Below are 15,797 nucleotides of genomic sequence, written 5' to 3' on the forward strand. Positions count from 1 at the left end.
AGTTATATTGTTTGTTTTCGGAAGCATGGACTTGGTGGTGGAGGAAGCCGTAACCGTCCAGCGGTTACGTGAACCACCCAACGACGGCGAGGAGTCCAGCAATCCTCTCGCACATAATCATCCCTGCATGGGATTCGAATCTGTGAACCCACGCAGAGTAATTAGAGGTGCGGTGGCGAGCGTATTCCTAACGCTTAGCCCGTTGAGCCACACCGCCGGCTTCCTATTCATTCAATTCGTTTATCACGGTAAGCCGCGGCCTCTCGTCCGGTAACCAGTTCATGTCGGGTTTGAGAATAGTTTACCATATATTTATTTCAGATGCGTGGACTTGATGGTGGAGGAAGTTGTCACCGACACAAATACAGCAATCAAAAATTTTCGTGTATTAAAGTGATATTCTGGGAAGCACACGCATGGCGGCGACATAGAGCGGCCAAAATAACAAATCGTCCTAAATTTCCTCTTTATAACTCGGCGTTCATAATATACTGCTTCAGTTTTAATATAGTTCCGTTGAAGTCGGGCCGAAACCATTTTATACGTTGCCTTATTTTCTGGCGGAGGATAATTATTGAATGATATTCTAGTTACAATTTTTGCGCATAGTTACGAACGTCGATATCTAAGTTCTTCATAAAAAATGATGGTTCAATTGTGTTAGTACAGACGAAATTTCCCCTCAATAGGACTGATAGATACTTGTAGTATATTGTCTTTATTATTTAATATTGTAACTTTGTTCTACAATAAGCAGTGAAGCAATAGTGATCAACCCATAATGGGTTGTGGTTCATCACAAGCTGTTAAAGTTGGTAGTCACAGTGGTCTGGAAAATAGTTCGAGTAATGGATGGACTAAAGGCAATCTGATGAAAGGTGAGGTAGTAAAACATAAATTGAATTTCACTACGGATTCATAGTAAAACGAACCATTATAAGATTTGAATCGATGGATAATCAACTGTGCAATTGAAAGAGCATCCCTACCGATTATCGCGACGAGCCAAATGGACCAACCAGTGACGGGTCACGTAGGCAAAATTCATCAATTTATATGTAGGGATTTAAGCTGTGTAATGAAATTTGCAGTTTTTCAATTTTTTTTTTAAACTTGAACAAATGCAAGTTAAATGTATAATGTCCGACTGGCGAATGATCGATCAGTACTTCATTTTCTAGCTAAATTGCGCAAATATGAAATGTGACAAATATTCTGCTTATGATCGGTCAACGATTATGAAAATTCACATTTTTATTTTTTATATTTCTACAGCGGCTTTCAGGGACATAATTTGTATAATGAAGCAATTAAATTTCCATAATTGTAGCAGCCTACATGGTACATTACTTTATTCGACCAATAAATCACTAATTTCGATGTCACGCCAGGTCGTAAATATTTATAATCCTTTCTACGCGGGGGTTCTGCTAGTTACCAAAGTTCAAATAGTTTGATTACCTGTTTGCTAAATGTTGTGACATGTTTTTTAATAGTCGTTTGTTACGTCACACATCAATTTTGTGTTAATCGTGAGTATATTCAGTTAATCGACATTCTTGTTGTGCAAAGCAATTGTCGAGTACAATATAAATATATTCTTGTTACTTTCGAATTTTAGATGGTGGCCTCGTGGAGGCATTGATGGATACTTGATAGTTGTACTGGGGTTTTGTTGAACTCATTGCATGCAGTCCTAAAATGTATTTTTAAAATGCTCCGCAAAGCACATCTTTCTAACTTTTAAAGATGTTACCATTGATTTAAATAGTGACAATATTATTTATTTTTAAAAAATCCAATCCGAAAATTGGAAATATTCGAAAATTTTGCTAGGCACACACAAAAAAGTGAAAATGGCGTATATTTACTCCAAAATGTTAGTAAAAGGCCAATTTACTGTGCTATATCACAGGAAAACAGCCATTTTAATATTGTAAGAATGATCAATTGTAATTTAAGGTCAGCCCACTAGATATTTCATAAGTAAACTCTTACGGCTTATATTCTTTTTGGCGTCTTCCTAGTATCTATTGGTGACCTACTACATAGTTCGTCAAGCTGCTGTACAATCGATTAAAATTTAGGGGAAGTAAAACATAACTACTTCTGACCAATTCAATTTACGTCTAATAAAGAATATAAATTATAAAGTACTGCAAATTTGATATTAACTGAGAAACAAGTATGATTGTGAGTTCAATTGTTTACAAATTCCATTAAACAATAATTTCAACTTTTTCAATATACATAGTACGGTTAGGTAGTGACCTCTAACTCCAGAGACTATAAATTATGAAGCCCTGTCTGTCGTGTAATTATTCTTATCAACGTTGGTAAATATGCTTCAAGGGTCTGTACGAATATGGAACGTCTAGCAATGTTTACCAAGTCAATATTAAAGATGGTGTTAAGCTGGCTGTTTCAGTTTAGACTTTGCGTTCGGGCCCAATGAAAATACATTTATAGTATGTTAAACACTAATCATACCAAAATCGTTATATTAAGCATACCCGCTTTATTAAATACAGGTTTGCTCAGCAGTAAGCGCCGTATTCTGCTTAATCGCCTTTGATGTTATTTATAATTATTATATCTTCGTTACCCCGTTTGATTTAAATGCAACGCAAAGATTTTCACGAGTTGTTCAAAGTTTCAGATTCATATCTTTGCCCATCACAATATCAATATTCGTTTCTTGTAACCAATCCAGGTCCACATTTGAAATAATATTTTATTACCCCACGATGAAGTTAACGATAGATTTTACATGAAATATTTTGTGTTTTTAAAATATTGAATTGAATACCTTATTCGCCCTGTCGCTCACATGCAGCAATGGTTTTAATAAATTACTGGTTTAGAATTTGTCCCCGTTCCCCAAAACAGGTATCATATCGTTTTCGAGTGTTCCCAATGCAATGAATGCCTGTAATGATTCGGATTTTGTCGGTCTTCGTCGGATATATAAACGGCTAAGGATTTGGCGACAGCATGAGGATAATTATATCGAAAATATGCAAGTATTTTGAAATATTTGTTCTAGTCGCAACGTAACGTCAATGATGCGTCAGTTAGTGATACGCAAATATAATTTACAAACATGTAACTTCTATTTATTATTTGTTAGGATATAGTCGTATATTGTCGTCATGGGCGCGGTGATTACAAACAGTAAAAATATTAAACTTTGTGTTAGATAAAACGATTATACTCTAATTTAGTCAAGAAAAACATGTTTTTCTCCATTATGACATACCTTACGAAATCGCTGCCGATTTCCGTTTTCTTTGTAAGCAATTCATTATTTATTTACTGTGTAAATACTATTACCAGATTCCATTTTATATTCATCAATGAAATTATCACACAAGAGCAATTCTCCGCTATATAGTGAAGGACAATTCTACTTGAGCGTCCTTTGACATTTTTACTATTATCAATATGAATGACTATGTCGTAATAAAAATCTTTCAAAGCCTAAGCGGCTATTTATGCAGTGAATTATTAAAATTGCGGAGACACATTTCTCATGTATTACAGAGATTCAGAAATATTATAATATTATTTTGTTTTGTTCCCAAAATGGGGGGTTAACCTGTATATACTGCAAAACGTATCATATGCCGGCCACATAACCATTTTGCAATTATTTTCCATTCACGTGGTGGCTATTGTGCCCCGATATTTGATGAGGAATTAGAAAACTGTTTGGTAACAATGTAGGAACATTTATTATTTTAAAATAATAGTGACCCATAATCTATAATTCATCAGGAGTCAAAAAATAAAAAATCCGATTTACAACTGATGAACTGCGGCCTTGGTATTACTTGGATTGTTTGTAGGTTAGTCGAACATGGATATCCATGCCGTCACTTAATCTCCGTAGATAACCGTTTTAATTAATACCACTGGCTTGGCAATCATAACTGTATAAATTGCTAACCCCTCGACCGATCTTGTTCAGATTTTGATTCGGACGAAGTATTTCGGGAAGCAGACGTGATATCAACAAATTCAACAGAAATAATTGGACGTCGAACGTGGAGTTGTGATTCGGACAGTGATAAAAATGGTTATAATACAACATCATCATTACAAAAATCATCCGGCAAAAACGGCACTCCGGCATCAAATGCAAATAATACTGCGACAAACAAAAACAATGTACAAAGTCCGGAATTATATAGAACTCAAAGTCCTGGTAAAACTCCTGGAAATATGGACCTCAAAGAAAGAATTGATATTTTATCACAAAGACGAAGGAGTTTACAATTTGAAATTGGTCGTGATTCGAATACAAGTGACAATTTTGATTATTTACATGCTAATGGTAATGGAAGTCCTAAGCTACAAGGTTCGTCCAAGCCGCCTGCTCAAGAATTTCCAAAAGTAAGATTAGGGTTTATTTCTAGCAGTAGTAAAACTCAATGAATAATGATGTACTTTTGATGACGGATGGAATTGAATGTATATAAAGATAAGAATTCGCACAGTAATCAACTTTTCTACATTGCTGCTTGCCACTAAAAAGCACTCAAATGAGCCGACTATTTTACTAGCAAGTTTCAATATATAAGCATGTAAAGGGGTAGTAATTTTTTTAAACGCTCATCGAATCGCCCATTGAAAATTTGTAAAATTACAGTTTGTTTTCAGAGTCAGAATATTCGCATGGCGCACTTCTTTTTTAAAGCATTTTTCGAGTCCGACTCTCAATTGAGTTTTTGAAGTAAAAATATTTTTTTCAGAGAAGATCAATATTCCCTCCACCTCCCGATCGCAGTGAAAATCCGTCACCATTTGGAACAAGAGCCAGGTATCGGTATGATCATATTTTGAATATAGTGTGAAATAATTTCGCACACGCTTCTAATTTGTAACCAACAAAAATGTAATTGATTGAATTCTCTCTACTGGACTTTCAATAATTTGAATAAATAACACTATAATTCGTGAAATTGTCGATTGGTATTAGATGCCGTCTTACAGAACAATGAGCAAGCAGAAGTTAGTATACCTTTGCGAACATTGAATTGATTTGTGTTACCACCGTTATATTCGGTAAAAATGAATTCCACATTATGATTTATAATATTCATATGAATTATATTCATTTCTCATTTGGGAGTTTGCACGCTGGGTGATATCGAGTGACCAAACTAAATTTCGAGCTAATTATGATTTGTGTTGTATTTTTATTTGTAAATATACCCAACCCAGCGACACAACCGCATCAATCGCAAAATGCTAGTGTCGATAAAATTGGTTAATTTAGCTATTTTGCATGTCGCTAACAATCGCCGTAGATTTATTACGTTTGGCAAATTATTATTTTTATACGTATTCGTTATTTTATTTCAGATTAACCCTCACAGATAGCCAGAAGGAATTTTTTAAAATGCTGGACGAAAAAATTGCCCAGGTAATAAAAATAAATACGAAATTATGATTATAATTGATGATACTTTATGTAACCACCGACTCTATGTTGCTTTTTATGTGATATATATATTTTTTTTTTATATACACAACATATATTGTTCTATAGCCTACGACGCACTTTAGCTTAGCATATAGTCATATACCTTGCATAGGTCATGAGCCTACAACAGAAAATCATTATAACAACCGAGGCCATATCTGGCAACAGGCACTAATCATTGGAACTATGTCCGTTCAGATTCGTCGGGTGCATTGAACGTCGCTAACACTTAAGTACACACTTGTGGATTTTCTTACACAATACAATACATTACAAAGTTATCATTATCATAAGATTTTCAATACAAGATTCAATTCAAACGAAGATCTATTGAACCTCATGGTATTGTGCCGTGGCTTTAGTGAGCCACACAATTAACCAGCGAAGGGTTCGAAATTTGGTTCATTCATATAGAGATTTTTGAATGACTGAATAACCACGCACTTACAGTAAATATACTGATTTTTAAAAAGTACTCTCAGATAGTAACAAATTATTTGAATAAAATGCGAATGAATCGATTAGGTTATACTCTTATTTATTAAATATTAAAATTAAGAAAACGGGTGTTCGTTAGTCGTTTTCGGCTAGGTGCCAAAACAGGAAACTTTACTGTGGATATGTCAGCGAATTTTGATTATGCGTCATAAAAACAGTGATTCATTGTACCTCTGTGAAATTTTTTTTTAACACAACTGTGTTCTGGAATGGGTACTTATTTTCTATTTGTCGATTCCGCTGTCAATTAATGGTTGACTTTAGCTGCTTCCAACATTTATAGACATTGCGAAATTACCATCTAAGTATATTTCTAGCTATATCAATCAAATGTTTCCATGGTGCACTAAATATTTAGGTTTTTATTTGTACATAATAAACTAAAGACAAACAGAGTTAACTGTTCGGAACTATATTTAGAATTTGTACCTAGGTACACGACCAACAATGCGGTAGTGTAACATATACGATCTCAAAAGCAAATAAATTGTATATATGACAGTAATGCCTTATTATTAGGTGATCAACACCTACGGTATTGGTAACCGTCACAAAACAGTAATCTCAAATAACATATTCTTTGGAATTTTAAAATCATCCAAAATATGAATGCTGCAATACTGAAATAAATATAAATGAAATAAAATAGTCATGCGTGGCACAGAAATTAATTTTTGGAAAATGTTTAAATTTGGGGTTTAAAAATGCATTTTTGTCATCGGATTTTTCGAATTTATATATTTTGCATATTTGATGCTGAAACGCCAGTGCCGTTGCTTATTTTCATCTATGGAGCAGTTCGATATATAATAATAGATACTTGATATTTAGGCGATTGGTAATTTGGCAGTAATATTACTGATTTTAACACGCATCAGTTGTCCTTTGTCAGAGTATCACATTATAGCACATTGAAAACAAAGCGGCACGTGTCATAACCAAATGTTTTTTTTATGAAAGGCGTATCGCGTTTTACCCAAGTCAAGCTTTACGCAGGTCCTTAGCAATATTCATCGGTACATGTCTGGCATTGGATCATTATGACATGTACTCTATGTGCACATGACACAATTGGCAATAAGAAATAGCCACTTAGATTACTGTATTTTAGTGCATATTCTAAAAAATTACCGAAATCACTATACCCCTGGTGGATACGGAAATTAAAATTATACAACTTTTATATTGTAGATCCGTAACAATCAGTTTATTAGGTTAAACCTTTTTGTTTTGATATTGCCAGCTGTATTTATGCTTTATGTTTCGGTCGCACCCATATTTTCTTATGTATTGCTATGGCGGCAAGGACGTTTACTAAGATTTACTGTAAGAAAATTCATCGATTTCAAAATGCATTTCTGTGTATTTGAACCTGTTGATCATGCGTGACAAATCGCCATGTCTGGTTGTATATTGAACGTAATAAAAGTGTACCTAAATTATCAAATGTGTCCAATTTGGCTATATAAAAGATATGAATTACGCGGAAAGTATAGTGATTTTTCTACTTTCTCTTTTTATAAGCCATTTTATGATGGCATAAAATATTATTGCTCATACAGAAGTTACCTTTAGTTTTATGACATAAAATTGAGCCCTTCGGGTTATTGGGCTTGATGTCAGCACAATACAGAGTTTAACAACTGTGTAACGGAAGGTTGTTTACCTTTCATACGCTGAAGATTATAATGTTGCAGCAGTCAGTTATTTGCGTAGGAAATTTCTACCATTTGTTGCATTCTGCAGCTGATGAATATTTTCGAATGGGTACCAGGGAAACAATTTTACAAATCTTATTGTGCTATTCATATATACCTAAGAAACTGAGCGTATTCAATTGACAGTACAAGTGTGAATAACTATTTGAGCGTTTGTTCACGACTTCTTTTCTTATCGAATACCTTTCACATATTGCCTTGTGGTAAACTGAGATGTACAAGAATCTATTAAAAACAAAAAACATAGTAGCGTGGTTATTGGCCTGTATCATTTTATGAGCGTCAACCGGCGGTCATGTTTCAATACTATCACTTTAGACCTTGATGCTGTTGTTGAATGTTTGTCTAATCATGTTACAAGACAGTATCTGGTCAACTGTCATGAACTAATGTTTGCCAACAATGGATGGAGCACGCTATAATTTACAAATTAAAGCCGTGACTAGAGCAACAGCAAATATCAGAACGATGACTAGTGTTTCTACCAAACGCCAAGAAAATTGAGCGCCAAAATTGTCAGCATTTTTCTGTATTTGACTAACTTTGCAAACTTGGGTGGTTTTTCATCGCGGTTTGTAACAGATCATATGTCTTTAAAATCATTTCTTCGCAAAATTCGAACTGCATATTGTGCTTATACCTTGGTAAATCCAGTTTACTCTATATGTAATCTCCAATGGAAGCGTGCCTTGTAGAAAGCAAACATTATAACGCCCCAATCTGAGCGATCAGCACATGAAAGAGACTGTTTTTGACGTCATAGGGAATATTGATATTATTCGATTGTCCTATTTTTTCATCACTCAAATTCGTTTACTAGATAGTATTCACTACTTATTTTTCAACCCTTTTTATTCTACCAATCGATATTTCTATATGTACTTTTTTCCTATTTTGTTAATGGTATGATTTCACCAGAAGGCTCAACGGCCTTTGAAATACATTGCTTGAAGAATATCAGAATACTGACAAAAACTATTCTATATCGTCGTGAAATGTTGATCGGGTTTCTGTTATATATTGTGAACAATATCCAAACAGGTCACACAAATAATTGTTTCTACTAATATTGAGAAGATTTAGGATTTCCTAAATTTTTTGAGTCAAGCATATAAAATGCATGAATATAATTCTAATATACCGTATGCTGCCTATTTTCACCTAGTTTAAAATTTCTTCGAAAAGTTTAGGACCTAAACTGTTCATATTCGAGTATGATAAACAAATAATACGGTCTATTCAGAATCGGTAGATCATTGAATCATGGTTGGCAATAATAATATGAAATCATAAGTTTCATGTTTCAAGTGAAATCACTATGATGAAATTAAGTTAGTTTTGGTTATGGAATCAAATTTGATCGTTCTAAGATAATTTTATACAATTCCCTGAGTTTTGTTTTTTAATGCCTACAAATCTTAACATTCGTGAGTCGACCCTGTCACGTACAATTGTTCATTTTCCTTCAATAAGAAGATTTTACAGCTTTATAAAGTAAACACATTTTAATAAAGCTTTGTTTGCGTTGATAACTCTTTGTTCGTCCGATTAACTTTACCCATACACTTGATTAGATGGCATGTTCTGTTCTGATTCAGTATAGCTTTATTGAGTTAAAGAACATTCATTTTGTTATTTAAGTTATGACTATATAACTCTGCTCCTTTGTTTACGCAATTTAAAAAAAAAAACATTAAATATTTTTTATAATTAAAACGTGATTAAACATCGGGCCAATACTTTTGTGGTAATTTACACAACTGCTTAAATTGACTGCATAATTGCGGGGGTTGGGGGTGGGGACATCATTTTGTTGTTTTATCTTACCATCTTTTGTGTAATATGGGAACATTACATTTGGTCATCTTTATCCGCCGATCTTTCTGCAAACTCGATGCTCACAGCCCGAGCGCCACTTTCGTGTCCATATATTGCTCTCTTATTTGTACATATTGGAAGAGTTTTCCTGTGTCCGGCTCTTATATATATTATTAAGTATAAAATCAACACGGAAAGCTCGTTATATCGAAATTACTATGTTTCCCTAAGAATTTCAATAAATTGATTTTAACAATTAAGCTGAATAAATTAGCGCGGGAATTCATCTATTTTAACGCATATTTATCTTTGATGTTGACTTTGCAGTGGCAATTTTGCAGCGAATTACTCAATCTAACACTATTGCATAGAAATATGTTTCGTGAAACATTCAAATTTGAATATTCCTTCCCACACAACATTAGGTATAGTACGATATATTTTATGTGTACATTGCTCTTTATCTACATAGACTCTTGAGATGCGAATAAGGGTCGCCGAAAAACAACATATTTGTAATATGTCGGTCGTTAGGCGAATAATATCAGACAGTTAGACCACATAACAATACTCTTATGCTTTAATTAATCAATATAATACTCATGGTAACAAAGTTTGAAATCAGCTAAAAAATACGTTATTTTTAATTTGAATATTAAATCTTTTGATGTGACACAAATCGAGTAAAAGTGGTAGGCTACATTTTATTATCCGCCGCAAGGCGTTGCTTGAAATTCATTTTCTCAAAGATCACAGGTTTGTCACGTTACGTGGCAATTGTTTGACAGGCGCTCCGAATGCTTGTACCTTTGGACTGTATGCCAATAAAAACTAAAAATATCATTGTCAGTTGATAGACTAACCTGCTGCGCGAAAATGAATCTACAGCAATAAACCACCCATGACAAATATTTACGCGTATTTGGTGTAGTCATTTTATTGCCTTGCTGAAAAGTTTCGTCAAGGACATGTGTTGTAAGCACTTTTCATATAAATTATTATTCAATGGTTTTATATTTCACCCCATTGCTTCCGATGATGCTTTCACGAATTAAGATATTACTAAACTCATAGCATCGATAGCTATGAATGTTTAATTTCTGGGGTATATGGATCGATTCCACAATATATATGTTCCGTGATAAACCTTCCCTTTCTTTAAACGTATTGTTATCCTACCAAAAACTAGATTTCCTAAATAGGGCAAAAACCAGTGCAAAGAAAATATGCTAATGATGAAAAAACAAAATTTGAACCGAACTTGTTTGTGAAAATAGACGAAGATTGTAACTAACGCCAAGTTGGTGTGTTACCATAGGATTTTTAAAGCGCCCGTTTCGCAATTTAAGTCGAGACGAGCTATTCCGGAAATCAAATCTTCGTATTAGAAAATTTTATTTATCGATTTCTAATTTGAACTCTCCGGATGGAAGTGGCCTGTTTTGCCACTTAACAAGAATTAACTGCTAAGCATTCGATCCAGAAAAACTCAAATGGATTTTCCTCTTTTCATTGTTTTATGTGAACTCACTCGACTTTAACCGCAAAATCGGACTGGGTGTCAAAACGTCTGTTCTAATGACAGCGAAAACGTGTCGTGGGCTCGCGGTCAAGTTCAAGTTTAGTATTTCATCATTGTAATTCAAGTTTATCCCGTGGATAAGACTATTATCCTTATTTTAGTTTATTACATGATCATGCCGGATAGGATATGTTTACGTTAGTTGTTGATTTTGAGAAAAGCCTCAAACTAGCAAAGAGAAAACTGCGCCATATTTTTCGTCTTTAGAGTACCCCACTCAATTGAGATAAATTACAAATAACCTTTTGCGGTACGTCATCTAGCTATGTTCTAAGTGGATCGAGTCCTCTTGAGCCTATTTCATCTGTTTTTTACCGGATTGTGACCTCTTTCGGCATGGCTTCCGCAGTTCACTATTTCAGAAGATGACAGCGGAAACAGCCCCTTGCTCATTTTGAAATATGATGGATTACCTTGTTTATACAAATTTAATATACCACTTGACAATAGCGCTGGCGAAATCTATATACATTTTGAAAGTTATGTGTCGATGGTCATCTATTTAAGTTGAGCATTTGAAATTGGGTTTTCATTTTATCTCCTACATTCATCGCGTGTTTAGCCTACGGTAGTCTACTGTTGATCGCGTAACGTTACTCTGATGACAAGGACTTTGTTTACGCAGGCCTATTCTGTATTAATTCGCACAGTTTTGTAATCCTAAGTTATCGTGGAACGCAAAATCGGTCTTTCAATCCTAATACTAAAGTTTTCTTTGTATTGTTCGAATGTAACAAAAAAACATCCAAAGTATTATTGTCAACGCGCGTGCTGTGCTGGACATTGGTTAAGCCAATGTAAACATACGTAAAGGCTACCTCTTTTTGAGCACATACAAAACTTATTATTTACTTATTTCATAACAAACACATCTTTGACGATCTTTCATCACTGAGTTCACGGAAGAATTGAGAAAGGCAAAACTATTCTAGCCTGCATTTAGTTGTTGATAAATTGTTACTAACAGCACATATGATACGTGTATATTACGTACTCTATTGCTTCAGTTTTATTTCAACTCTACAACTTTGATCAATGTGTATTCACCAAAAAGTCTTTTTTTAAACACCTAGACCAGTGGTTCCCAACCGGTGGGAAATTTCCCACTAGTGGGAAATTTGGGAGTTGCTGGTGGGAAATAGAATGCCCCTCTAAAAATATACGCACAATAACACAATTATTATATACTACACAATGAAAATCACCATATTTATAAGCCTTGAAGCGGAAAAAGATTCCCATTCAATTAATCGAAAATTTGGTAAAATATCACGGTGTTTGCCATGATATTCGATCGATTTTCGTTGCAGACCTGCTAAGGGGGGTACTCTATTTTCATATGTCTCTGATATATTGGGTAGACATACGCTCTGATGAACAAATATCTGGCCGGCTCCCTCATTCTAATCAACTTTTAATAAAAGGTAATTATGACTATGTAAAAAGAAATACGATAATAGTTATCTCGGCTACGTCTCATGTTCATAAAGAAAAATTTTGAGCAACTTCTGCAATGCGTTGTTTGCCCATCTCCAATGGTCCGATGGAGCCTCATCAAATAAAGCAACATATTTCAAATATCCATTTGCCTATCAGTTTGCTAAAAAAATCGCAAAATAAAAACAAGATGAGATTCGACAGAAATTCAAATAAGTTTTAAGGTTACTGCGTCTTATGCAGTTGTCCTGCGAAAAGCAAGGACTAAAAAGTCCCACGCAATGGTGAGACATTGATGAAATTTTGTGTGGCGGAGTGTGCTGATATTCTGTGGCGTCAAAGACGAACAGGTCTCATTGTCCAATCAATGACATTTGATGTCATTGGTCCAATAACAATGCGCTTTTTCAAAAATCGGTTCAAACATCCAGTTCATCATATCGAAAAAAAAAATGTAAACTCTGATGTGTTCTTTATAATCTTATGCGTTGAATTGCTCTATTCGATGAAGAACACTAGTTTTCTTTACACGGATCGTCAATATCTTGAGATGCTAGATGGCGCAATGAATGTTCGTTCTCGCAGGGTTTCAACTTCTGCACCAATTGCAAAGCCTTTATTATACAGAAAGTCTTACCAATTTAACAAAAAAATATTCTTGTTAAGAGAGTCAATATGTAGTGGGAAATAATAACTCAGCCTAAATCGTAAGTTGGAAATCAAGATAAAAAGGTTGGGAACCCCTGACCTAGACTCTCATCCTTTTCCCTTGTTACACACACGATATTTTCCTATCTCAATCTACTGTATCTCACGAAGTGCCTCCCGCTCATAGTTACCATGAAATATTGTGGATAAATCCAAGGCCAGCATTGTTTTTGATATGACTGGAGACTTTGCAATTGCCACATACCTACTATAAACAGCACTTAGAATCCCATACCCAACCATAATTCGACCGTCGCTTGACTTATACAATTGTAATGGGAATTCGACCGTATTTATGCATTTTTATTATTAAGTGAGTTTAGGTAAACGAATACATTTTGAAGTAAAATCAAATGGCGACACGATACCTTACTGCCTGCTTAATTATAGACATAAATTTCAGAAACTATTTCTTATTATTTGTCAGGGTAAAGATTATTATTCCGAAGACGAAAAGTCTATTTCGTCTCTTGTGTCTCGCAGTGGAAGTGGGAGACTCACACGTATTCTCGCGTCCTTACGACCACAGCATGCCAGGTGACAATGCAACTACATGCCTGCTCGCAACGATATGAATCAGAATTGGGGGACGAGGAGCTTCCACTACGAACTATGATTATTTAATAAATCTTTGTGTATACATGAGGAGCACCAGCGACGGTGAAAAAGGCTTGGTAGCCTCATACACAACATGTATTTAGTAGTCTCACCAACACACATTCAACGTTGGCAACCGGAGCAATCATTCGCCATAAATACGATTTATTTGCTTTCCAGTGTTTCGTAACAAAGACATTGAAATGAAATCCACATGTCATCAAGAAACAATTTATCAATCAATATATTTGCACCATGATACAACAGATACTGGTAATTTTTCACTCAGATAGGTTTGCATCGTATCGAGTACTATCTCCCAAATATTAGGAAGTTTGATACAAATCAGTTTGCTTGTATTCAAGGTCATTCAGTGTAACTTCTCGGGTTGAGCAATTTAATTCGGAGTAATTGATTCTAATATTTTTAAACTAAATTTTTGTAAACAATCAGCATGATTATGGTTTGGTAAAACGTGGACACGTTTAGTGACTTTTCATCACTCAGCTAACGCTTTCCTTTCAACAGTGTTTAATATAACTCCAACAGGGTAGGGTGATGACCTGATTATCAAAATTCCGCTTAAATAAATAACCTAGTAATTGACTGAAAACGGATTTCTATCTGGTAATGTATAATATATATATATTTTTATTAAGTGTTTTGGAAACCGAAATAGTATATTTTCATTGCGTTATTTTTTCCACCGCACAATCCATGGCTTTTTTCATTTTTTGTCATAATGCCGATATGCCATACTCGAATATTTGCTATATATATTAGACATTTTATATCAGGTATTCGAAATTACATTTGAATCTAGTTTTATAAACTTCAAATTACTATTTAAGAGGTTCAAAACAAACAAAAAAATTCGACTTCCTAGTTTAGCCAAACCACTAAACATCCATTAGCTCGTTATATTGAGCTATTTATAAAGAATTCGTACTATTGCGGCATAAGTACACTTTTGTTAATGTACTTTTTTAGAACAACAATGTCTGAAAATTTTTATGGTCACCTTTTTTGTTATATTCAGTTGATTTTATATTACGTCATATCCGTAAAATATTTAATCGCACTTGTGACTGAAGTTGCACTGTACTCAAGCACAACTGTTAAATTATTTACATTTTCATATATTTGCCTTTATCCTTCTTTTATCGCACTTGTGAAAATTTTTCGTTGAAATTGCTACTTTATAAAATATAATAATTTTTTTTGTATATTTCTTTCACATTCATTTGACACGGATTTTGCCAATCCGAATTCTGCAAATTTCATTTTTCTCATTAATATGATTTTTATTGTCATTGCTTATTTATCATTCAAAAATACGAAAGAATCACTAAATGTCGAAAATGCCCCATCAGTAAGATTACTATTTAAATACAGTAAATTCTGAATTAGTTTTAGTCGATTCAACCATTTGGCTATAGTGTCAGTTGACATTTTTATATGCCAATTTGAGTTGACACAAGGTTACCACATTAGACCTTCATTATTGTTGCTGGTTAAAAATATGATCCCATGTCCAACACCTCATTTAGGAAGTAATCAATTGGCTAGGCTGTGCCAAATTTACCCATGTCTACAGCTTTTCGGATTGAGGTTAGATTGGTCTCATAAAGCCGTTTTTATTTTGAAATCTTCCTATGCCAATGGGCAGGGCTAAACTACATTCTTGCATAACCTACCACTGTAGCCGAAAACAATTTCAAACGGTAAAAACAACAAAGAAGGCGCTACACTATTATAAACTAAATCTACGCTGACGCTGTTGTTTTTGCATTCTCTTTCATCAATGAAGTATGTTGCAATATATATCATAAATTTTTCTTTAAAAACTCTTTTCCAATCCGTTCGGCGTTGTGCCAACGATATTTGCACTGTGTCACAATTTTGAACGTGATTCATGCTTGATCGAGTATAGTTTATGGTGCTTATTTTT

At 34.2% G+C, this 15,797-nt stretch overlaps 1 protein-coding gene across 4 annotated transcripts; it reads left to right on the forward strand.

Annotated features, from left to right (window-relative positions):
• Positions 1-532: 532 nt before the first annotated feature.
• LOC120345124 (uncharacterized) lies at positions 533-14,055 on the forward strand. 4 transcript variants are annotated; one of them, XM_078112985.1, is made up of 5 exons: positions 533-878; positions 3,971-4,395; positions 4,755-4,828; positions 5,368-5,428; positions 5,687-8,041. In XM_078112985.1, the coding sequence occupies exons 1-5, from the start codon at positions 782-784 to the stop codon at positions 5,702-5,704; spliced, it is 675 nt and encodes a 224-aa protein (XP_077969111.1). In that variant the 5' UTR covers positions 533-781; the 3' UTR covers positions 5,705-8,041. The 4 variants fall into 4 exon arrangements, with proteins under 4 accessions (XP_077969111.1, XP_077969112.1, XP_039270456.2 ...); XM_078112986.1 differs by having other exon boundaries at positions 534-878; positions 4,755-4,822; positions 5,687-8,040; XM_039414522.2 differs by lacking the exon at positions 5,687-8,041 and adding an exon at positions 13,677-14,055 and having other exon boundaries at positions 535-878.
• The last annotated feature ends 1,742 nt before the right edge of the window (positions 14,056-15,797 follow it).

This window comes from Styela clava, chromosome 5 (assembly GCF_964204865.1).
Source record: "Styela clava chromosome 5, kaStyClav1.hap1.2, whole genome shotgun sequence".
In the NCBI taxonomy this organism is placed as follows: Eukaryota; Metazoa; Chordata; class Ascidiacea; order Stolidobranchia; family Styelidae; genus Styela; species Styela clava.

Excerpts from the sequence above, each read along its gene's own strand:
- LOC120345124 (XM_039414522.2), top strand. The coding sequence starts at position 782 with ATGGGTTGTGGTTCATCACAAGCTGTTAAAGTTGGTAGTCACAGTGGT. Across the intron at positions 4,829-5,367 it reads GGAACAAGAGCCAGGTATCG|ATTAACCCTCACAGATAGCC; the intron begins GTATGATCATAT and ends ATTTTATTTCAG. Across the intron at positions 5,429-13,676 it reads TGGACGAAAAAATTGCCCAG|GGTAAAGATTATTATTCCGA; the intron begins GTAATAAAAATA and ends ATTATTTGTCAG.